We start from the raw sequence: 23,734 nt of genomic DNA, 5'->3' as shown, positions 1-23,734 counted from the left end.
TGACAAAATTTGAGTTATCATACGATCATATATCTAGAGAATCTAATAAATAACTAATTTTTAAACTCATCCTTAGCTCCACATTAGAAAATCCCTACTTTCATTTATGGATTTCAATTTTTTTTTTGTTTTAAAAATAAAAAAAATTTGAAGAATTTTTTAATGTTTTTTTCAATAGGTTTATTATTTTATTTTTATTTTTGAAAAAACTTAAAAAAACTAAACAAGCTCGAATATCAATTAGAAAAAAGTTTAAATATCCAACATTAAGTTCGAATGTGACTTGAAGTTTTTTACAAAAAAAAATTACCAAACTTTTTTTTTTTTATATAAAATAAAAAAACTTCAGAAAAAATCAACAAAAATTAGATTATTTATAAAATTTAAAAGAATTTCTAAAATAACTTATTTATTCGAGTGACATAAGCCGATGTTTCGCCTTTATTTTATTTGTACAGATTATAGCCCTAATTATTCCTACACCTTTTAGTTTCAAATAGTTATTAGCGATGTTTTTGTATGTTTTTTGTGTCTGTATTCGAGTATTTGAAGGTTAGATGTATTTTTATTCGAAGTGAAAGATGTGTTTTGTCACTCTATATTTTTGAATAAGGTATAGTTTCACCGTTTAACAATATCAATTTAGGATACAATGTTTTCTTTTTGGAAAATGTGTCATAAATTAAAAAGTAACTTCTAAAAAAAATGTCTCATAAATTGTAAGAAGCATGTGCTAGTAGATATATAAAATTGAAGCCCTTATTTGAAAACAAAGGGTGGGTGTAGATGTAACAAAAATTCAGAAAGAGATCCTTAATTGCAAGTCGGGTATCTCAAAAAGGGACCAAGATCCTCTCTTCTCAATTTGGTTCTCACTCTGACTTGAGATTTAACTTTCCTTCTTCTTCCTCTTCTCGCCGAGCTTCTCATTTCACACTTCTCCGGCGATCCACGCGACCGTTAAAATCCAGCAGCAATATCGCCGGAATCTCTGACGTTCCCTTCAGTGCTCTCAGTTAATCGAAATGTCAGCGTAAGAGCTTCTTCGGTCTTCTTCTTCTTCATTTTGCCGATGGAGCTAGCAAAATCTCGCAGTCTCGAATTTTTCGATCGGTTCACACGAAGCTAACTCTCCTGTGCTTCGTTGGCGAGTCGTTTTCTTCGGAGAAGGAGCTATGGCCGTTTTTTCTCTCAGACAAATTTTCTTTCTGTACCTCTTACTCTTTTGCACATTCCTTGTCACTGATACGGTTCTCGGATCCGAAAGAGATGGAGAAGAAGAATTTTCGGAGGAGTTGCTTCTGAGGCCTCTTCCAGATCGGAAGGTTCTCGCTCACTTCCACTTCGAGAGCAGAGCTCCTCCGTCGGCCTCCAATGGCCGCCACCACCACCTATTCCCAAAAGCTATCTCTCAGCTGGTACGTCTCTCTCTCTGTACTCTGTTTGTTTCTCAGGTACTAGAAAATTGGAACTTTAGATAGTTTTAATCTTGAAGCTCGACGATCTTTATCTGATTCGAGTTTTGAAGAAGCAATCTTTCGAACTTCTTAAAGCCTCAGAGGCACAGATGCGCTGATTCTTCCCAGTCACTTGAAGACTACAATAAACTTGATTTTCTCATTTATGAACTACAATAAACTGATATTATTTATGTAGTGTTAAGTGTTATGGTACTTTATTTATATTCTTTAAATACGTGATCTATTCATAAATTGAAAATCTTAAAGTATATTTTTATTTATTTAGGCTCTTGACTATAGCCAACCTTAGTTTTGTTATTTCAAGGAAAAAAAAAAACACACACTACCATATCCTGTTGTGGAAGACTAAGAAAACATTAGAGATTGTTGTGATGATATCATGCGCTTTTTATTTTATTTTTTTATGAATGGTTAATTAGTTGTAGAATAGTGTTGTCGTTGACAGGTTAGGAAGTTTCGGGTTAAGGAAATGGAGTTGTCTTTCACGCAAGGTCGGTGGAACTATGAAAATTGGGGAGGGTTTGATCCAATGCCAAGCAACAATGCCAAACCTCCCGGGGTCGAGCTGTGGGCTGTGTTTGACGTTCCTCAGCACGAAGTTGATGCGATGTGGAAGAATTTGACCCACGCTCTTTCGGGTCTCTTTTGTGCTTCGATCAACTTTCTAGAGTCATCCACGTCTTACTCCGCTCCTCAATGGGGGTTTCGACAGGCTTCTGGGAATCTGCGATACGGCACGTTGCCCCGTGAGGCTGTTTGTACCGAGAACCTAACACCGTGGCTCAAGCTCCTTCCATGTCGAGATAAAGCCGGTATATCTGCATTGATGGATCGGCCTTCCATCTACAAAGGGTTCTATCATTCGCAGAGGTTGCATTTGACCTCAACCAATGGTGTGGATTCAGGCATTGTGCTTCACCAAACACTTACAGTTGTTCTACAGCCGAAAGAAAATAGAGCCCTTGTGACTTCCCTAGAATCTAAGCTACAACCGAGTTGGTTTTTGACGTCGATTTTCGGCAGGGCGATCTATGGAAGCTGTGTTCTTGCCAAAACTAGTAATGTGTACGTGCAGCTTGATAAGGGTCTGGTTTCTCAACTTAGTAAGCTGAAGAAAGAAGATAAAACGGCCATGGCTAACGATGTGGATTCCGAAGGTTTCAGTAGCAATGGGTTTCAAATGTCTGTTAAGCCCGACAGGGTTTTGAAGGAAGTGAAGGGGTCAGAAAAGAAGAACCCGTCTATACTTTATATATTTTCTATTCAAAAGTATAGTGAATCCAAGCCGTTCGATTTGGGTTTCATTTGGAAGTTCCCTGTAGTTTGGTCGTGTCAAGAGGCGCCTTTACACGCTACTAGATTCCTGATGGGAAGTGGGAACGAAAGGGGTGCTATTGCGATATCGTTCAGTTCCACGAGATTGAACAAAGGTGATACAATTGATGACAGTTGCAAATTACAGGTCAAGATCTTCCAAGTTGTGCCTTGGTATGTTAAGGTTTACTATCACACTCTACAAGTATTCGTCGATGAGAAGCCACAAGCAGTTTCGAACGTCGTTGAGAAGATCCACGTCTCTCCTTCTGAAGACAAGGTGTCGCCTGGATCGATGGAGCTGATTCTGAAATTCCCATGTGGGATGGAATCAGCTGTTGTAACTTTAGACTTTGACAAGGTAATATTTAAAGTATCGAATCTCAAGTTTCTATTTTTAGACCGAGTTACCGTTTATTGACTGTGGGATCACAACATTTATAGGGGTTTTTACACATCGATGAATATCCTCCAGATGCTAATCAGGGGTTCGACATCCCATCGGCAGTTATAAGTTATCCCGATTTCCATGCAAGCATTCAGTTTGCTGAAGATGAAACATTAAAGACACTTCCCGTCTTAGCCAAATTTCAGGTACCCCGATGAATACAATATTTAGCCCCCAGTCCCTATATTATGGTTGTGACTAAAACTCAAGTCCCTCGATAATTTATACAGGAAAAATAATCCTTCGATGATGTTATTTTTTGGTAGCGTTAGTTTCTTCCGAGTCCTAATGAATTGCATATTTAAGAAATGTTACTATAATCATTGTATATTTGTGCAATTTCGCTTTTAATAATTTATTTTTAATTTTGAATGAAACTAATATGTAATGTACATCAGATTTTTTTTTTATTAACATCAATAATCGTGAAGAAGATTCGATGCAAAAAAAAAAAAAAAAAACCGTGAAGAAAGTGTGATACATGTATGTACATCGGATCTCTGTCAATGCAGGAAAAATGTTCCGTCCTGTCGTACACGGAAGTATTACTCGTTCCTTTAACCACTCCAGATTTCAGCATGCCTTACAATGTGATCACCATTACGTGCACCGTGTTTGCATTGTACTTTGGATCTTTGCTAAATGTTCTTCGGCGCCGCGTCGGTGAAGAGGAAAGGCTCTCAAAGAATAGAGGTAAAACTTATATTTTCCCCAGCAATATTTTTATCACTGTTGGTTGGAGGAATTTACTTTCCAACCTCATATAATGTTTTCTTTTTCAGATGCCAAGAAAGCCAGCCCGTTATCTCAGTTTATATCGAAATTGACTTCCAAGCTTACAGGACGGCCATTGAAAACACCTCAGTCACCTTCAAGCTCTTCGTCCGTCATCACTCCAAAACTAGTGTTCAAAGTCATATTAGTCGCGGGAATCGCGATCATTTGGCACTTCTATCTTCAATAACTCCACGGAAAACCCATGTACGGATTTCGTTCGAACAAGTTAGTGAGATTTCTGTACCATATAATTTTCTGCTTTTTACGAATAGGAAGAACTAGAGATCTCATTTCACTTGACGTATTTTCAAAATTTCAAACGGGGTATCAAAGTTCTACAGATTTTCTCTTGTAGCAGCTCTCAGCATTTACCAGTTCAGATAAACGAAAAGAAAAGATACAAAAAAGAAGTTAATTTACAAAACTTTCTTGTATGTAATGGTCGTAATTTCGTCGTCTAGTTCGGTTTCTCTTGTCCGCTTAAGACTGCCCACGGGACTGCATCGAAGACCGAGTCTTGCAATGTTTTTGGAGACCCCATTTTGATTCTTGGCTGTAATATCTGAAGAGAGACCAGACCACCAATAATAGTGGTCAGTTGGTTACTTAATAGCACAACAAAATAAGGTGGTGTTTTCATTCAATTGATGTCATTCTGAGACTTGCCTGTACATGTTTCGTTAATTCTTAGCCTTTTGAGAAGGCTCAAACCATCAACTAATATTTGCTTTCTCTTGAACCCAAGTCCTTTGTCTAACTTGAATCCTTCTCCACCTGAATCGAAGTCAAGCGATTTTTTTTTAAACAAAAAAAAAAAAAAAAATTCTACACAAAATGAGCGAATTAGTCAATTACTCACTGACCCAATTTTTTTAATCATGATAAATAAAAGAAAAGGTATTTCATGATTTCATCAACTTGCTTTCAGCTCTGCAACATGTAACTAATTATACAAAAGAAAAGGGTACACAAATGTTTATTAAATAATTACATACACATATATATATATATATATATATATATATATATATATATATATATATATATAACTCTTTATACATCATACCATTCAATCATTATTTGATTGAGTTACCTTCTTTGATCCTCTTGTTAGCTGATTCAATATTCGGCGACTCTTCACACAAGTGGATTCCTCCTAAAAATAATATACAAGAAAGAAAAGAAAATTCCTGTCACCAAATAATCATTAATTTAACTTTGTACACGTCAGCCATAGAAAGCGAAGCTTACTCTTGGTGCCAGCTGTTCGGAGCTTTCCATCGACGACGATCGCGCCGGAGAGGCGTTTGGAAGAGAAGCAAGAGAGGAGAGACTTCCACGTTACAGAGCTCGCCACGTGGTCGAGACCTCGGGCTATGAAGTGGCGGTTTAGCTTCACGCTCTTTGGGTCCAACCCAAAAGCTCTGCCTATGGACCCCAAGTCTATTCTCTCGCATTCCCACACAGCCATATCCACTGACTTCGAAGCCAATGGACAGTGAAGCTTGATCGTTCTCTGCTTTGTCGACTCAGACATCTCTCTGTCAGGAAAGATTTCTCTGGGTTTTGCTTTTCTATTTTCCAACGGATTCTGGAAGAGTCTCTACTCTCTACTATGTGACACGTCAGGTTTATAGTCGTTAGGGTTATATGGGCTTTTTTGGTAATGTTGTTGGGCTTTCGTTAATTCGCTGGGGTAGCAGTTAAGTGAAAATCTCCCTACTGCACCTTCTCTTTAAACTTAATTCCATAAATATATTTTTCAATATTTTTCTTGTGTACAGTTGTACCTAACTCTTAAATTTCATTTAGAATAAGGAATAAATCGCAAATATATATAAAAAAAATTTGAGCTATTTATAAAGATTTGAAAATCTGTTTCAATGTTCGAGTGAGCTATTGGTGGGTTTTTGTAAACATTACCTAACTTAAATTTTCAAATACGTCATTTGTTTTTTTATTCCACAAATTCGCTTTTATTTAATAGTTTTTTTTTTATTTTTTTTTTTATAAGTATGTATCTGTGGTCTAAAATCTTGACATAATCATTTTCTAGGTTGGGTTGGATACACAATGAGTCGTTAAACAACAATTTACTTTAAGAGAAATCTAAATCCATTTCTCCCTAGAAGCAGCGACATAAATTTTAGATCAGGTCCACTATATATTAAACGAATTGTATAAAAAAGAATGTGGAAAGTGGAATCACCATTGGTGTAGAAGTGAAGCGATGAGAAGTCTCATGGATTGGGGAAAGAATCGTCTAATAGTTGAGAGAATGAGATGCAAAAGAAAACGTACCAAAAATCAAAGTAGAAAGATAAATGAATTAAATCTTCGTAGCCTAATTGGTACAAAAAAAGTAGTTGGCCGATTGATTTTTTGCTATTTTTGTGCAAATTTTATTTTGTTCTATTTCATTTTATATTAATTTTCACGTTTCTAGCTTAGTATTGAATGGTGATTTAGGATTTTCTAATGGCTGCACCAAAAGTAAACGAGAGTTTGCTCGGAGAGCTTACATCGATGGGATTTTCGCTGCCTCGAGCGACAAAGGCGCTTCATTATTCAGGTTAACTCTATCATTGTCGATTTCAATTTATCAATAAATATACATTTCCATTTGAAGAAGGAAAAAAAAAAAACATGACTTCATTGTCTAAGAAAGTAAACAGATGTTAGTTTTATTTTTCAGGTAACACAAATATAGAGGAGGCTGTAAATTGGATCATCGATCACGAAGATGACCCCGATATCGACCAACAGTTGGAGGTTAACGTTTACATAAAAAAGAAAAAAACCCAAATCTAGTGTACATTAGTCTATATATACTTTTTGTGTCAAATTTGAATATTTTTTTTTTAATCTTTTAGACTTATGAACAGGTGTTAATTGACATTAATATCGATTCAGATGAGAATTTTCAGTTGACCGAAGAGATGACAAGAAAAGCACAAGAGCTAAGGTTACATATATAACTCACCTCTACATTATTATCACTCTGGATTTCAAATGTTTGCTGAAATTAAGATCATAAACATCAATGTAAATAACGTTTTAGGGACCGAGCACGGTGCAAGAGAGAAAATGGAGCTGACCAATCAGGACTAGAAAGAGAGAAGGTAACTCGAGAAACAAGAAATCATTTCAGGACTCACAACTTTGGTCGTGAAATCATTTTAGCCTCTTGAAATCATTTTAGTTCGTCGTGAGAAACAAGAAATCATTTTAGTTCAACGTGAAATCACAATTTTTTTTTTTAGTTTTTTATATTACCCGGCAACATCTCTGTGTTTGTTCAGTTAGTTAGCCCTCACGGTATGTTTTATAGACAATTTCATTTACACGAACAATACGTTGAAAATTGAAAAACAAGTCCTAAAGTGAGTTGGATATTTATACCTTTCGAAAGAAAGGCTTAAAATTCCTTTAGCTCTCATAAAAATAAGTACTTATAAAATTCTAAAAAAGTCTGTTGTCCAATCCTGGAAAAGTAATTTAGAAAGAAATATCAAAATATCATGTTTGTTGTTTCAGGACTCGAAGCCTGTAGTAAAGTCTACTTCAAAGGTCAATCTCATGAGAGAGTGTTTGAGATGTCTTAAGCACCATCACATGGTAAGGTTTGATGTAAAACTATGTTTATGTTTAGTATAAATTGTCTATTTTCCTCTAATGATAGTGGTTTTTTTTTTTTATCAATATGCCTCCGATTAAAAATAAAAAAAAATAAAAAAAATCATCTTAGGGTTTTTTAAGCTGCAAATAATTTAGTTTAGTCAATTTTTCATACTGAAAATAACCAAAATTAATTTATTGGTTTAATATGATAAAAATATTTTAGTCGATGATATTCAATGCCGGACAAAAAAGTAAAAAAAAAACTCAGCCTTGAAATTCCATCTAAAACATCTAAATATTGTTAAAATTTCAAATTAATAATGTACAAAATTGAAGCAACATGAAATATATTTACTACCATTTTATTACATGTGAACATTTAAGCAAAAAAACTAGGTATTATTACCACAATGGCTAAGCTAATAACTTTAAGGGACTATTTTGGACAATTTTTCAAATCGACAATTAATACAAATTTATTATAATATTTGCAATAACTTTAAGGGACTATTTTGGACAATTTTTCAAATCGAAGGGCAAAACAGTACAACCACGAACTGAGATGCGAAATAGACAATTAATTCTAAATTTAATGTTGGTTTGTGTTTCTCTATAGGACGACGATGTTAGAGTAAGACGGGCCTTCCAAACATTGTTAATCTACATCGCAAACGTGGCAAGAAATCCTAACGAAGAAAAATTCAGGAAGATCAGAATCGATAATCCCTTGTTCCAAGTAAATAATACAAATTACAATCTTTGTATAAAAGTAAAGAAAATTATTAGAATATTCATTCATTATAGGATAATATTGATTTATTATAGGATAGAGTTGGAAGCTTTGAAGGAGGTATTGCGTTCCTAGAGCTTTGCGGGTTCCAGAGATCAGAAGACGGAGATTTCCTGTATCTTCCGCGGGAAAATGTTGACGTGGCAGTTTTAAAGTCAGCTGGCTCGGAGCTGAGCTCAGCCATTACGAATCCTTTCTTCGGTGTGTTAAGCCGAAGTTAAGCCGAATCATTATTTGACAAAAACACACGTTTGAAATTTTTAAAGAAAAGGGGATCATTATTTTCAAAAGAGGATATCGACAATGATTTCTCAAAAAATGTTTGACATTGCTTATTATGTATGGAATCTTCTTTAAAGAAAATTACTGATGGGTAGTTGACACTTGACACCAAACTTGCCTCGCCAAAAACACCAAACTTACTTCCAATTTATAGAAATTATACCAAATTCCTTCTCTCTCAATTTCTCTCTGATTCTAGAGTTGAGACTTAAACGCCCCCACCTCGTTTATGTCCTCTGATTAATAATGAGCGTGTGTCGGGCGAAATTCTTCCACACCTTTTTATAACTCAATTTCTCATCTATTTTAGGTGAATGAGACCTGAAAATCGGCTTTCCAGAAAAAAAAAGATAATCAAGACCAACGATCATCACCCTCTTATTTTCTATCTTTTTTTCCTAAGGCTCGGTGAGGGCATGGCATATTGGTTTCCTTCCTTACATAGTCGTGATTTTCTTGAGCCCGACAGAGATACGATGTCAACGACTTGACTTTCTTATTAAGACTCTTTACAAGTCGTGTATATCGGGCTTGTTTTTTCATAGTTACGCCTTCTCAAGTCCGACATAGTAACAATAAGAATGACCTCTTTATTGCACAAGGTATCTCAGGTCTGTTATGCCGTCTTTTTCTTATGGTAAAAAACGACACCCCAATTGCAAAAACGACGTTACAATATACAAGGACAATTTAGTCAAATGCCCAAAAATATGCATGACTAAAAACAAGCGACTTTTCAACAAACCAAGCATCAACCAAGCGCCAACCGAGCTTCAACCAAGCGCCAACCAAGCTTCAACCAAGCGCCAACCAAGCATCAACCAAGCATCAAGCACCGGTTTCTTTTCCTATAAATAGTTCACTCATTCTCAACTCAAGGGGACGACTGAAGAGAATCCCCTGAACTAAAAAAAAACTCTCTAAACCCCAGAGACTCTCAACCCCAGAATTCACTCAGCCAAATACTCTCCCAACTCAAGAGGACTCCGAACTCAGAACTCATTCCGAACTAAAGGAGAAAAAGGTCCAGGATTGACTCTGAACTCAGAGAAAGGAACGGAGAATCCTCTCAACTCTCATTATTCTCTTCTCCACTCCCAGATCTTACGACAAGGACGGCTGAACCACTGCCGAGCAACGTCGTCGAGCACCGCGAACCTCCGGTGAGCCCCACGAAGCCCTCGTGCCCACGAGCCACGGCGAAACCTCGGGCCAGCGAGCACCGTGAAGCCTCGGATCGGCAAGCCATGCGAAGTCTTGCGCCGGCGAACCACCATAAAGCCCCGTGCCGGTGAGCCGCCGTGAAGACCGACGCCACCTCTCAGGTCCCATGACCAACCGTTGGGTCCTGTGACCCCCGTCAAACAAGTCACAAGGCCAAGGGGGTTGAAGGGCGTGCTATCGCCGCGTCGTCGGGTCCCATGATCCTCCATCAGGTCCCGCGACCCATGGGTACTTCTCAATAATATCTGGAAAATCACCCCCAGGCGAGCTCGACCCTCCAGGCGAGCTCGACCCCCAGGCGAGCTCGACCCCCAGGCGAGCTCGACCTCCAGGCGAGCTCGACCTCCAGACGAGCTCGACTTCCAGGCGAGCCAGACCCTCCAGGCAAGCTCGACCTCCAGGCAAGCTCGACCTCCCAGCAGGCCCGACCTCCAGGCGAGCTCGACCCCCCAGGCGAGCTCGACCTCCGGGCGAGCTCAACCTCCAAGCAGGCCCGACCGCCAAGAATCCACTCACATAGCAAATACACTCGCCCTGAACTACGTCATGACCTGATCCCGCAAAACGGGTACGTAGGCAGCTCACGAAGAGCACAGTCACACACCCCCCAGGCGAGCTCGACCTCCAGGCGAGCTCGACCACCAGGCGAGCTAGACCCCCAGCCGAGCTCGACCCCTAGCCAGGGTCGACCTCCAGACGAGCTCGACCCCCAGACGAGCTCAACCTCCAGACGAGCTCCACCCCCCAGGCGATCTCGACCTCCAGGCGAGCTCGACCTCCAGTCAAGCTCGACCCCCAGGCGAGCTCGACCTCCAGACGAGCTCGACCCCCAGGCGAGCTCGACCCTCCAGGCGAGCTCGACCTCCAGCGAGGTTCGACCTCCAGGCGAGCTTGACCTCCGGCCAGGTTCGACCCCCAGGCGAGCTCAACCTCCAGACGAGCTCGACCCTCCAGGCGAGCTCGACCTCCAACCAGGTTCGACCTCCAAGCGAGCTCGACCTCCAGCCAGGGTCGACCTCCAGACGAGCTCGACCCCCAGGCGAGCTCGACGTCTCCAGCCAGGTCGACCCCCAGGCGAGCTCAACCTCCAGACGAGCTCGAACCGCCAGGCGAGCTCGACCTCCAGCCAGGTTCGACCCCCAGGCGAGCTCAACCTCCAAACGAGCTCGACCCTCCAGGCGAGCTCGACCTCCAGCCAGGTTCGACCTCCAGGCGAGCTCGACCTCCGGCCAGGTTCGACCCCCAGGCGAGCTCAACCTCCAGACGAGCTCGACCCTCCAGACGAGCTCGACCCTCTAGGCGAGCTCGACCTCCAGCCAGGTTCGACCCCCAGGCGAGCTCAACCTCCAGACGAGCTCGACCCTCCAGGCGAGCTCGACCTCCAGCCAGGTCCGACCCCCAGGCGAGCCCGGCCTCCAGGCGAGCTCGACCTCCAGGCAAGCTCGACCTCCGGGCGAGCTCAACCTCCCAGCAAGCCCGACCTCCAGGCGAGCTCGACCCTCCAGGCGAGCTCGACCTCCAGGCAAGCTCGACCCCCAGGCGAGCTTGACCCCCAGGCCAGGAATCAAAGACGAAGAACGCATTCCCGACGAAGAAGAAGGCAAAGCATTGTTTCCCTCTTTACGATTCTAAGATCCTCTGAAGCTCCTGGACGCTTTGGGCTTTGTCCCGAACTTCCTTGAGCCCTTTGGACTCTCGAAAAGTAATTTGGGCCGACTCAATACTAGGCACGTGACTATTCCAGGCACGCCACGTGTCCTCGAATGTTAAATCCAAAAAACGGCTTAACAAGGTCCACCCCTAATATCATTGCGTGCAGTCATCAATGTTGATCCACAACACAACATTAACAATAAATTAACAAAATATTAAGAATATGTACAACGAAAAATTATCTCATGCCAATTTTCTAACAAATAATTTATACATATTTTTTACTAAAAATTTGAGATTAATCGATGTGCAATAATATTTGTGAAATACTGACATGCATATATATGTAGTTTTTGGTGCCTATTTATTATTATTATTATTATATTTTTTTAAAATTATTGCTAGCGTTTGGCGATAGATATAGTAAGACTGTAAGAGCGAGTCCAATAGGCCATATGTATAGCTCGCATATTGGAAAAATAAATTTATATCTTTGTAGTTTTAGTAAAATGCATTTATACCTCGCGTATATCAATAACCATTGAAGGGTTGAGAAGGCGGGTGTGATTCCTTTTCAGGAATGATGTTTGCGTGCGATGGATGGCCTTTCTGGTGCGTGCGATGGACTCTGCATTGACGGCCGAGTGCAAAGCCATCTGGTGCGGCCTCCAGTTCCTTCAAGATCGGGGATGGCAGGTCTCGTCGGTGGAGTCCGACTGTCTCCGAGCTACCCAGTTAGTTAATGGAAGACATCTTAATGGCGTTCAAGGACCGATCATAGCAGACATCGGAGTCTTGGCTAAAACGCTGATACCCTCGGGAGCGTGTTGTTGGGTTCCTAGATCTTGTAACGAGGTGGCTAATTGTTTAGCTAAAGCCCGTCTAAATTTCCTGGCCTCGGACTTTTGGTCGTCCTGTTGCCCTGCGTGGCTTGTTAACTTTGTTCAAAGGGATTCCAGTTTCCTGTTTTAATGAAAACTCTTATTCCCTCAAAAAAAAAAAGTATCAATTATTATTAAATTATTCCTCATGTTTTATTAGTGTTGAAATATCCCCTAATAAATATTTTAATTGACTTTTTTTAGCCTTAATTCATCAAAAAATCACTCAACGTAGACACTTAAAACTAAGAAAAATTACACGGACTAAGGCACTTGAAACGTGTAAATTGCAATCTAGCCAACATTTAAGCTAAGTTTCAAACATAGCCACAATTGATGACGTGGCTTTTATTAGTTATTTAGCAAATTACATGTTTATCATTTGCTTAAAACTTGGTTGAATATTACTTGTAGCCAACGTTTGACCGCCAAAATCGCCTATTAATTTTGGTTTATTTTCGTTTATTTATTACACGCAATATGAATTTATTCCATCATATTTTTATTTCCTGTTTTGTAGGTCAATTAGTTGCTCTAATTGATGGATTTGATTTTGATTGACTTTCTCTTTAATTCACACGAATATATCTCCTTAATCAGTGAGTACTTATGTTTTTATTTTATTTTTTTGAACATATGAAAAATGTTCATAATAGGCATAAAAAAAATTATAATTGTTACAGCCCTAAAATTTGAAAAATGCATAATTTATAAATAAAAATTAACGAAAATTTACTGACGATTCACACGAAAATTTAATGACGATTCACAAGTTACTTATGTTAATCAATACTTAATTTGTTTCCTATATTATATTCATTAATGATTTTTATAAATAAAAATTAATGAAAATTTATTGACGATTCACACGAAAATTTACTGACGATTCATAAGTTACTTATTTTAATCAATATTTAATTCGTTTCCGATATTGTATTCATTAATGATTTTCCTTTTAAATATTCATATTTGAATCCAAATGTGTACTAAGCCTGATGACGTTGTTGACTTTCTTATTAGTATGACTCAAACGCCGGCTACTATTTTATTTTCACTAACTGAAACCACACAAGGGTATATTCGATATTTCTTAATCGTAAATTTCAGTAAATGGCTAGATTACAAAATTTACCAAACGTGGGCTAGAACTTAAAAACCACGTTTCAAAATGGCTACTAGTTTGTCCTAAAACTAATCCATTTCATAAATAGCCAAGATTTTAATATTTTTAATAACTAACCAATACCATTTTTTTAATTAAGCTATGAATGTTATAAAGTTAGCATTTTATCCTTGTTTTTTCACCTTTAAAAAAAATTTGGCTGGTTTTTTTTGTAATCAGTTCAGTCCTATGTTTAATTGATGATTATTTCGTTTTATTTTAAAAAAAAAGACTACTTAATTATCCGCATTGGTAGCATATTCGACATTTGTTTGTTATCATAATTCGACAGTTTTGATTATTAACAAAATTTACACTTTTGAATACGAATTACAAATCTTTCAAAAAAAAAAAAAAAGAATACGAATTACAAACCATATACAAATTTTGGTAGGTAAAGAACAGCAAAGCGGATTGTTGCGAATTTTCCGCACACGCAAGTGCACGTGGTTGCAATAGTAATAAATCGTAAGAACGAGTCGATCCCACGAGGACTAGCTAAATTGAAGAATTCGATACTCACAAGCTAATATAGAACTAAATATATTTGATGGAATCGTTGTCACAAACTTTCACTAACACGTCACAAAATTAAATAACTAGATGCACACAAAATTCTATTGGATAAAAGGAAGGACTATGGTTCATGGGTCTACAAAACAACTTGGATTCGCTGAGCTAAGAAAAGAATAAGCTATTGAGATTCACACTTTTCACTACTCATATTCACTTCAAACGAATTGATAGATCTTTCTCAAGCATCTAACAACCTAAACCGATACCAGAATATCATCTCTCGATCTCAACTCCTAACAAGCACGGCTAGCATTAAAGAACAAGAATAATATCACGAGTCTAAAACATCCTAACTATATCTAGCCTAGGAATGAATTCTAGTAACCCACACAAAAACACAACAACCTAATCCTCTCGAGCATTAGAGTTGAATATAAAACGAGCATGAGTTCATGACATTCATACAAGCATTAAGCATAGTTGTGGATTAAGTAAAAGTGATGAGAAAAACAACAACCTAACAATTCTAAAACCATGAATACTACATCGTAATGAACCCGCTACACCATAGCCCTACATGAGACTAATTCATATTAATAACCATGACAATAAAAATACTTAAAGATGAACACAAGAACAACACATCAAGAAACATCATAAACATATGGAGAACTTGAATTAAAAAAATAAGAGTTTAGAGAATAGAACACTTTTATTAGGATTGTAGCAATGGTAGAACTCTGCAGCTCTTCTTCTCTTCAAATTTGAGCCACCAAAATATAAAACAAGTCTGGAAAATTTTCTGGAGAATAAAAATAAAAGCTAAGACAAAGAAAATGTGTTCTTGATAGATTCTACAAAATATCTCTTCATGCATGACTTCTTCTGAAAGCATTGGTCTTTTTAAGGTTGAATGAACTTGTTTTCGGAGCAATCTAGGCCTTCCAATCGCATCCAATGGCCAAAATCCGTTCAGAAACGCAACATTGGAAAAAGCTGATTTTTGGACCGCGCGGCGCGCACTTTTGATTTTCGGCTTCGCGCGGTCCGCGTGTACGACTCTGGAGGCAAAAACGGCAAAATTTTTGTCCGCGCGCTTCCGGTTCGCTGCACACCGTTTTTTAAACAGTCGTAACTCCTAGCTCCGACGTCCGATTTCTGCAAATAAACATGCGTTGGAAAGCTAAGAGGGAGCTCTATTCAATTCTGGAAGTGGATCATCCAAAATCATCATTTAAAAATCCCAAAATCCTGCTGAAGAGGACGTCGTTCCTTGTTTCGCTCCAAGTTGTCCAAATGTGTATGAATCTCCTTGAAATTGTTCGGAATCATCACATGATGCGCTAATAACCTCCTCAAGACCCAATTGACCTCTTAAACCTGAAAATCACTCATAAACACACAAAAACTATCAAAAACACTTGAGGACTCGTTAGTTTTTAGTCCGGGAAATAAGAGTTTTACGCGTAATAAACGCACCTATCACGGATCTCAAAAGAAAGTGCAAGAGAAATGTCTATCCCTAGAAAGCAAAATTAATATTCTTTCCATGTGAATATGTGAAATCAAAAGGGGTTTTATTTTAATTTATTTTACCTGGTAGGCTGGTAAGTAACAACTCTATGTCTCAGTTACTTAGCCCTTACGGCATATTGACGTGGCTTTTAAAATTCAGCTGGCTTGGAACTGAAGTCTTAAGCCGAAATTAAGCCGAATCATTATTTGACAAAAGACATGTATATGTTTGAAATTTTAAGGATTAGGTTATCATTATTTTCAAAAGAGAATTAATGATTTCTATAGTCCAAAAAGTCCAGTTTGATCTTGAAATATTTGCATTATAAATTTTGTCAAGTGTGCGCTTCATTTCAACAAATGTTTGTCACTACTCTTAATATTAAGTGTTCTTATAGAAAAAATTACGGAATATTGACGACAAAAGGTTGAATGTTTTACAAATAAAGACGAAAGCTTCTTACGTGTTAGATAAAATAATATATATATTTTTTTAATTTGATGAGATAGGTTTTTTATAGAAAAATTATACAGACTAACCAAATTTAAACGTTGAAATTACGTATTAGCTAATGTTTAAAACTGTTTTGAGAAATAGCCAAATTTACTGATGTAGCGTTGCTGTTGTTCAAAGAGAGAGTACAAGCCTCGCACCTATGGTACGAGCTCTATTCGAGCCTTCCGCTAGCGTTTCAGCCAATTTTTGAAGGTCGAAAATAACCCTCTTGAGATTGTTGCTTTTTATTTTTAGAAATATACAAAAAAAAAAGTCAACAATCAATATTCATTTAATTTGATTTTCTTTTATTAATTTGAATTTCTTATTCATCCCTACGATAATTGTTTTCTCTCCCTCCATATGTTTGCGTGGCATCATGATGAATCTTCACGCTTAATCTATTATATATTCATGAATGTAAATTGGACAAGTCATTAATAGTCTTAAAGATACAATGTCACTCAACGCTTAATCCATTATATATTCATGAATGTAAATTGGACAAGTCATTAATAGTCTTAAAGATACAATGTCGCTCAACAGCTTTCCTTTATTGAAATTTCTTTTAGTCAAAGAGGGGGTTAAGCGTCCAAATCACTTAATTATATAGGCTCTAAAACCCTAAACACAATAGTGTATATCACGAAAGTAATGAAAATGAAAAGTTGCAGCGAATTAACTAAATTATGTTATGGTATTAATTTTATGCGAATTCCTGTGAATATATGCATATAAAACAATATATATGTATATATTATACAACATAAAGGTTGAGAATTTAAAAGGATCTCTTCTACCAGGTCGTCTCAGCTCCAGGATCGTCCTTCGCCCAGGGTTCGAGCGATGGAGACTTAAAAAATATAATACAGTAATAAGACTTATAAAGTCAACAAAATGTTAATAAAATATAAGAGATAAATAATCCAATAATCTTTATATGATTGATATATTTAAAAAACAGGCCACTAAGACAATGGCTAGTCATTTTATATATAACCGATATTATAACTATATTAAGAATGGGCACATAGCCAGTAGTAATGTTAGTTCTATTAACCTTCTACGAATTGAATAAAATAATAAATTTGACCTACTCCATTTCAGAATGCATTCTTTTTTGGGAAAATAACACATTTATACCCTGTGTTTTAGTGAAATGTCGAGTTTAACTATCGGTTTTCAAAAATATCGAGTTCATACCATCTGTTTAACTAAAATGACGAAATTATACCATGAAATGAATAACAGCGTCACAAATCTCCCTTTCATTGATATTAACTCTTATATAAGAAAAACCGAATCAAATCTAAATCAGTACCCTAATTTCCAAATTCTCAATTTTGAAATAAAAATAACCTTAAATTGAAATTAAATAATAAAACTCATACCTCCTAAGAAATGACTTCATTCCGTGTTCGAATTGTAACTCTAAATCCTGGATTCTCTGTTCGAATATGCGATTTTGATGACTATCAACTATCGATGTTTACCCCTTTGCCTCTTTCTGTGTTCTTCACGATTAAGAGACTGCTGTTTATTTTTTAGTTTTTAAATAAATTACATATATAGCGCGAATGAATAAAGATAATTGATGTTTATATATAAATATTATAGTCAACGTCAATGAAAAGTTAATAAAAAGAATATTTGTGACACTGTTGTCTATTTCAGGGTATAATTTCGTCATTTTAGTTAAACAAAATGTATAATTTTGTCATTTTAGTTAAACAGAGGGTATGAACTCGACATTTTTGAAAACCGAAGGTTAAACTCGACATTTCACTAAAACACAAGGTATAAATGTGTTTTTTTTTTTTTTTCATTTCTTCTGTGTATTCCTTGACTAAGTATTGCTTTGTATATAATCATTCCATTATATATAATCATTCCACTTGACTTTCCAAAATTTACATGACTCATAGGTGATAAATAATATAGCTGATCATATCTATAAAAAAAAAAAAAAAAAAAAAACCAAAGAGCAATGAAAATGGCGGCTTTCAAGAAAGCTATCTCTCTAAACCTTTTACTTCTCATATTATTACTTGTTTCGTCGTGTTTTAGTGACGCCCAAAATCACACCATAAAATCCGGCGACATCTTGCCCTACTCCGAGAATTTAATGGTCTCCGGCGACAGTAGATTTCAGCTCGGCTTCTTCAAACTCAGCAACGACGATCCAGGGGGCTATTTAGGAATATGGTACGTCAGCGATCCATACACTATCAGGTTTTGGGTGGCCAATAGAGAAAGCCCGATCTCCGGAGCAAAGGCAAATCTCACTTTCGACCCGGACGGGCTTCTCAAGATAGACCTCGGCGACCAACACGATCCGATCCCTTTGAATCCTGATCCGGATCAGAAGAGCAATAATTCGATCGCCACCCTCGAAAACTCGGGTAACTTGGTGGTGAAGGAACTGAACCCAGACGGGACGGTGAAGCAGGTTCTGTGGGAGAGCTTCGATTATCCAACGGACAGTCTCTTGCCGGGCATGAAGCTGGGAATCAACTTCAAGACCGGGAAAACCCGAGTCATAAGCTCTTGGATCAGCGAGGAAGTCCCCGCCGCCGGAGGGTTCACTCTCGAGTACGACCACCGCGAGAAAACCCTCATCGTGAGGCACCGGGGAAATCTGTACTGGAGGAGCGGCGACGGCGCTGACGTGGCAAAGCACATGCTTGCGAACTCGAGCACCGGAGATTACCGTTACTACTACCACTACGTGTCCAACGTGAACGAGAGCTATTTCAGCTACTCGATAACCGGAGGGGTTGGATCATCGAGGTGGGTTCTGTACCCGGACGGGAGGCTCGGCGACGACGACAAGACCAGCCTCAACATGCTTCGGTCGAACCAGTGCCAAGGCTTCTCGGGTGGCTCGGAGGGTTGTGTGGATCAGGAGTCTCCGAGTTGCAGGAGCCGGAGAGACAGGTTCGAGAGGCGGTCCGGGTCTTTCACATCGGGTCTACGTCAGAGCCACGATGACAACACGAGTATCAGTATCAGCGATTGTTGGGACCGGTGTTGGAAGGACTGTGCTTGTGTCGGTTTCGATTCTCCGCTGGCCAACGAGACTACGTGCAGGTTCTGGAGCGAGGGAGCCGTGTTCGTCCAGACTCACGACGGGACGGGAACCGGACCGGATCTTTATGTCTCTAAGTTGAAATTTCCTACCAACCCGCCTCGTAAAGGTACATCTCTCATTGCAAAAAAAAAAAAAAAAAAAAATTATATATATGGATTATAAATAAGGACATGATATATGATAAGAGGTTTGGTACGAGTATTCATGTCACTTTACTAAAATTAATCAAAACATAAAATTTTGAAAATTATATTATTAAAATTAAGTTTTCTGATTGATCTGATCTGTCACAAAATTTTACAATTGTTTCGAAGTATAAAATTTTACAGTTTGCGTATAACTTATTTAGTAATAAAATTTTCAAGTTCTGAGTGTTAAGTCGATTTTAGTAGCGATACTAGAGTATTTATGTCAAAATTCCAAAACGATAATTACTTTGGGTGAAAATAAATTCATATATAAAATAATGCTTTCATTTAATTAAAATATAATTTTCTTTGGAAAAAAGGCTAGACTTGGCCAGGCGCTTATAGTTACTTATACCCTACTTCCAGGTGCCAAAATTAGAAACGATAAATATCAATTATGAGGATCATAGATGCAGTGGACCCCACTGTCTCGAAAACCAATGAGAAATTGACACGTCACATTCTTTTTAATTTCTTTAATGTCACCTTCTATGTTCTTCTCCTTCCCATCAAATTTTGACGCATCATTCACTTCCCAGAAGACAGATGGTGGATATGGTTGATAGCTTCGATCTCGGCTGTGCTCATTCTACTCCTATCGGGCTACTTGTGGCATTTGAGACTGGAAAAGTTACAGAGTAAGAATTTCGTCTTTGCATTGCTTGTTTGACACATTCAAGAGATTGTGAGTTTGTTAGCCTTTTGGTGTGAGACTATAATATATATACTCTGCTGTGAAACAGAGGAGAAGGAAGAATCGATATTGAGAGAATTAACGACTTCAGATGGATTTAATAACAAAGAAGAAATCATTGGCTTCGACGGCGACCACAACGGTCACGAATTGAAATTGTTTTCTTTTGCTTCAGTAATGGCTGCCACAAACAACTTCTCTACTGATAATAAACTTGGCCAAGGGGGTTTTGGTCCCGTTTTCAAGGTGAGATTTGAAAATCTTATATTATGGACACAACCCCTTAAGTATATAGTTCAAGTTGCAAATATGTTCAATGCCTTCCCACTAGTCATTAACAACTCCAAAAAATGTTGAGAATGTCTACAAAATTCTGAAAAGTAAATGCAGTTTCTTATTTTACAACTTCTTTCTGCAATTGACAGTTCATGTGATTTCTCCTGAAGTAAATCGTTTTGGATATCTTTGATTTGTGATTAGTCGTTTAAAATATCGTTTAATTATGATTCCCGGTGGAACGTCAATTTAAAATATACTTTGGTATAGTCGAAAATTATATTGCCAATAATTTTAAGTTTATTTCATGATTATTCTTTAGTAGGTAGATTGTAAAATTCAGGTTTGCGTCTCTGTCGGCAGTCGACGATTCCATCAGCACCTGTATTTCCATATAATCGAATCCTCGATCAATAATCAACACCGACGTTTCAAATAAATTATCTAAATAGGTGATCTTGTACTGGTATTCAGGGAAGATTGCCTTCGGGTCAAGAAATCGCGGTGAAAAGGCTTTCAAGAGGCTCGGGGCAAGGACTAGTGGAGTTCAAGAACGAGTTGATACTGATAGCGAAACTCCAACACATGAACCTTGTTAGGCTCTTAGGTTGCTGCGTGAGAGGCGATGAGAAGATGTTGATCTACGAATTCATGCCAAACAAGAGCCTAGACTTCTTTCTCTTTGGTAAGAAGAAACGCATGATCATATAAATTTTATCTTGTCCATTTTACCTTCTGATGTGGGACCCTTAACAAACTGTTCCTATTTTCAATAACGTGGAACTATTTTGCAGACCCGAAGAGAAGAGAAGTGTTGGATTGGAAAACACGTTACAACATCATTGAAGGAACAGCACAAGGGCTTTTATACTTGCATAGATATTCAAGGGTTAGAATCATCCACAGAGATATGAAGGCCAGCAACATCCTGCTTGATAACTTCATGAGTCCCAAGATTTCTGACTTTGGCATGGCTAGAATATTTGGGCGAGACGATGCGGAAGCTAATACAAATAGAGTTGTCGGAACTTAGTAAGCTAATACAAATTGATCTATATCATTTTACCAAGCCAAAGTCTTCTATTTTATGTTAATATTTTACAGTGGGTACATGTCGCCCGAGTATGCTATGGAGGGAAATTTCTCCGAAAAATCAGACGTCTACAGCTTTGGAGTATTGTTGTTGGAGATTGTCACCGGTCGGAGGAACAATGCCTATTATAGTCCCGAACAACCCGTTAATTTAGTAGCACATGTAAGTGAACCCTAAATTTTGATAAGGTTTCTTTTAAACATAAATTATCCTTGAACTATTATGCAAGTGACATTTTGGTACATAACTAAATTTGTGAGCAAAATAGTCGTCAAAGTAATGATTTCCTAGCATTTTTGTAATCATTTAATTTCATAATTAAAGTATTAAATCGTTGAATGATCTAATAGCTAAACAGCTTAAAACATATATATTTGTAACCTCAAATAACTGTTTTTATTATTTGAAGGGATGATGTATAAAGTAAAATCTTAGTAACCAATTATTATTTACTTTTGTTTATACATGAAATCATTACTGTTTTAGTGCTTTTAGAGTTAAATTATATATTATTGTTTTAATTAACAGGTTATATAGATTGCAAAAGATGTTCAAAAATTTGTTAGGTTGTAGCTTTTGATAAAAAAAAAACGTAATATGTTACAAAATCACTTGAGTACTATTTTGCTCATTAACACTAGTTTATGGACAAAACTGCGGCATAGATAATAGTTCAAGGACTATAGTTGTCCTGAAAAGCCTTAATTATAAATTTTTGCAGTCAGGTCCTCTTAATTCTTTTCTAAAACATTTTATTAATGATGAATGTAACATTTTTTGCAGGCTTGGGGGCTATGGAAGGAAGGCACAATCATAGAGTTAATAGATCCTTTGCTTCTGTGCGACGAGTCTAATAGAGCACAGATTGTGAGATGTTTTCATGTTGGCATGCTCTGCGTAGAAGACAATGCAGCGGACAGGCCAACAATGTCAGATGTTCTTCCGATGTTGGCCAATCATACTATGGATCTTCCGTCTCCAAAATATGTCTCGAACCCTTCCAGACATGGTCCTAAAAAAACGCAACATTATTCTTCGGAAATTAATTCGCAAAGTTCTGTAGCCGACGCATCAATTACAGAACTCACGGCGCGATGAATCATAATAGCATAGTGAATAGCTATTGTTTTATTCTAAATAATGTGTCCTTGAATTTTGTAGACCATATGACATTTTATGTGATTGTATATATACATATAACCAAAGTTAACGTACATTAGTGAATAATTGGATTGAGAAAAAGAATGAAGTATAAATACCACATGGTTTTTAAAAACTCCTTATGATTGTGAAACGACACTAAAAATAATACTTGATTTTCAAGAAATTTTCACATGATCATACATTTATTTGGTCAGTATACTTTGATTCAAGATGTGCACTTTTCAACAGTAGCATCTCAAACGAATCTTATGTGGCACTGGTGATTAATTTTGTCATTATCATGTTGTTGGAAAAACAAAATTGTTACGAAGATTATCTCGTGATATAACAAACGGTACCAAGCACGAAAGGGTGTCAACGATTATCTCATGATATAAGGCGGAATAGTCTCTAAAGAGAGACAAATCTAATACAAGACAAAATAAACGATAACTTACCACTGCCTCTCCGTTTTCAAACATGTATTCACTACTTGTACTATAAATGAAGAGGAGCTAAGAATTAGAATAGGGGATATTTGAAAACAAATTTTCAAGGGGACAAATTAAAAAATCATATAAATTAAGGCTAAAAATAGGAAAAAAAAATAGTGTAAAATTGCATTTTTCAAAACTTCAAGGAAGCATTTGCTACCCCCTGCTATGGCGATCAAAGTCCGTTTTTTCGGAACTGCCATTAAAAATCCCCTTTTTATTGGCTCCATCCTTGCTTGTCCTTCCTTGATGATGATACTTCAAATTTTGAGACTTCAACTACGACTCTTCCTTTTCTTAGGCGTCTCTTGTCGTATCTACTTTGAGCCATACATAAGCCATCTCCTCTAGTAACTCCAATTATGTCCGTTGTTTGTATGATACAACAACCTTGTCGAGAGTAAGTCTTCTCTCTACCATGTCAAAGAATAATGTAACCGATGTGTTCGTACGACCTCGGCAAAGAATAAAGCAAAACCAGTACTTGATTTTTTCCGTCATAGTTCTCATGAATATTTCTCAAATTAACGTTCAACTTGTCGAGAGACACTCCATCAAATCCTTAGCTTTGGTCGTCTTAAATGTGAAACGTCAT

General features: G+C 37.6%; 4 protein-coding genes across 8 annotated transcripts; 3 read left to right on the top strand and 1 right to left on the bottom strand.

Moving 5' to 3' along the window:
- Positions 1–845: 845 nt before the first annotated feature.
- On the top strand, positions 846–4,816 carry LOC149388087 (GPI transamidase component Gpi16 subunit family protein). Its single transcript, XM_089623317.1, has 5 exons — positions 846–1,418; positions 1,927–3,156; positions 3,240–3,389; positions 3,756–3,936; positions 4,026–4,816. Exons 1-5 carry the CDS (start codon positions 1,176–1,178, stop codon positions 4,205–4,207), a joined length of 1,986 nt encoding a protein of 661 aa, XP_089479443.1. The 5' UTR covers positions 846–1,175; the 3' UTR covers positions 4,208–4,816.
- LOC149388086 (amino acid-ligase) lies at positions 4,437–5,639 on the bottom strand. Of its 3 annotated transcripts, none has more exons than XM_089623318.1 (4): positions 5,272–5,639; positions 5,114–5,176; positions 4,687–4,794; positions 4,437–4,582 (listed from the first exon to the last, which is right to left on the bottom strand). In XM_089623318.1, exons 1-4 carry the CDS (start codon positions 5,555–5,557, stop codon positions 4,437–4,439), a joined length of 603 nt encoding a protein of 200 aa, XP_089479444.1. In that variant the 5' UTR covers positions 5,558–5,639. The 3 variants fall into 3 exon arrangements, 2 of the variants coding, with proteins under 2 accessions (XP_089479444.1, XP_089479446.1); XM_089623320.1 differs by having other exon boundaries at positions 4,437–4,573; XR_016300709.1 differs by lacking the exon at positions 4,437–4,582 and adding an exon at positions 4,884–4,950 and having other exon boundaries at positions 4,689–4,794.
- Positions 5,640–6,038: 399 nt separating this feature from the next.
- LOC149388085 (uncharacterized) lies at positions 6,039–12,567 on the top strand. Of its 3 annotated transcripts, none has more exons than XM_089623971.1 (8): positions 6,039–6,592; positions 6,716–6,792; positions 6,906–6,985; positions 7,082–7,142; positions 7,558–7,638; positions 8,258–8,377; positions 8,467–8,632; positions 12,169–12,567. In XM_089623971.1, exons 1-8 carry the CDS (start codon positions 6,499–6,501, stop codon positions 12,225–12,227), a joined length of 738 nt encoding a protein of 245 aa, XP_089480097.1. In that variant the 5' UTR covers positions 6,039–6,498; the 3' UTR covers positions 12,228–12,567. The 3 variants fall into 3 exon arrangements, with proteins under 3 accessions (XP_089480097.1, XP_089480096.1, XP_089480098.1); XM_089623970.1 differs by having other exon boundaries at positions 6,894–6,985; XM_089623972.1 differs by lacking the exon at positions 12,169–12,567 and having other exon boundaries at positions 8,467–8,742.
- Positions 12,568–17,980: 5,413 nt separating this feature from the next.
- On the top strand, positions 17,981–22,833 carry LOC149388084 (G-type lectin S-receptor-like serine/threonine-protein kinase CES101). The gene is made up of 7 exons (XM_089623735.1): positions 17,981–19,357; positions 19,979–20,077; positions 20,183–20,379; positions 20,884–21,094; positions 21,204–21,441; positions 21,514–21,664; positions 22,286–22,833. Exons 1-7 carry the CDS (start codon positions 18,148–18,150, stop codon positions 22,598–22,600), a joined length of 2,421 nt encoding a protein of 806 aa, XP_089479861.1. The 5' UTR covers positions 17,981–18,147; the 3' UTR covers positions 22,601–22,833.
- The last annotated feature ends 901 nt before the right edge of the window (positions 22,834–23,734 follow it).

This window comes from Urtica dioica, chromosome 8, assembly GCF_054948205.1.
Source record: "Urtica dioica subsp. dioica isolate 48M chromosome 8, U.dioica_male_clone48M_v1_H2, whole genome shotgun sequence".
NCBI lineage: Eukaryota > Viridiplantae > Streptophyta > Magnoliopsida > Rosales > Urticaceae > Urtica > Urtica dioica.
The sequence above is the reverse complement of the archived record's forward strand: the minus strand, read 5'-3'. Positions and strand labels throughout refer to the sequence as shown.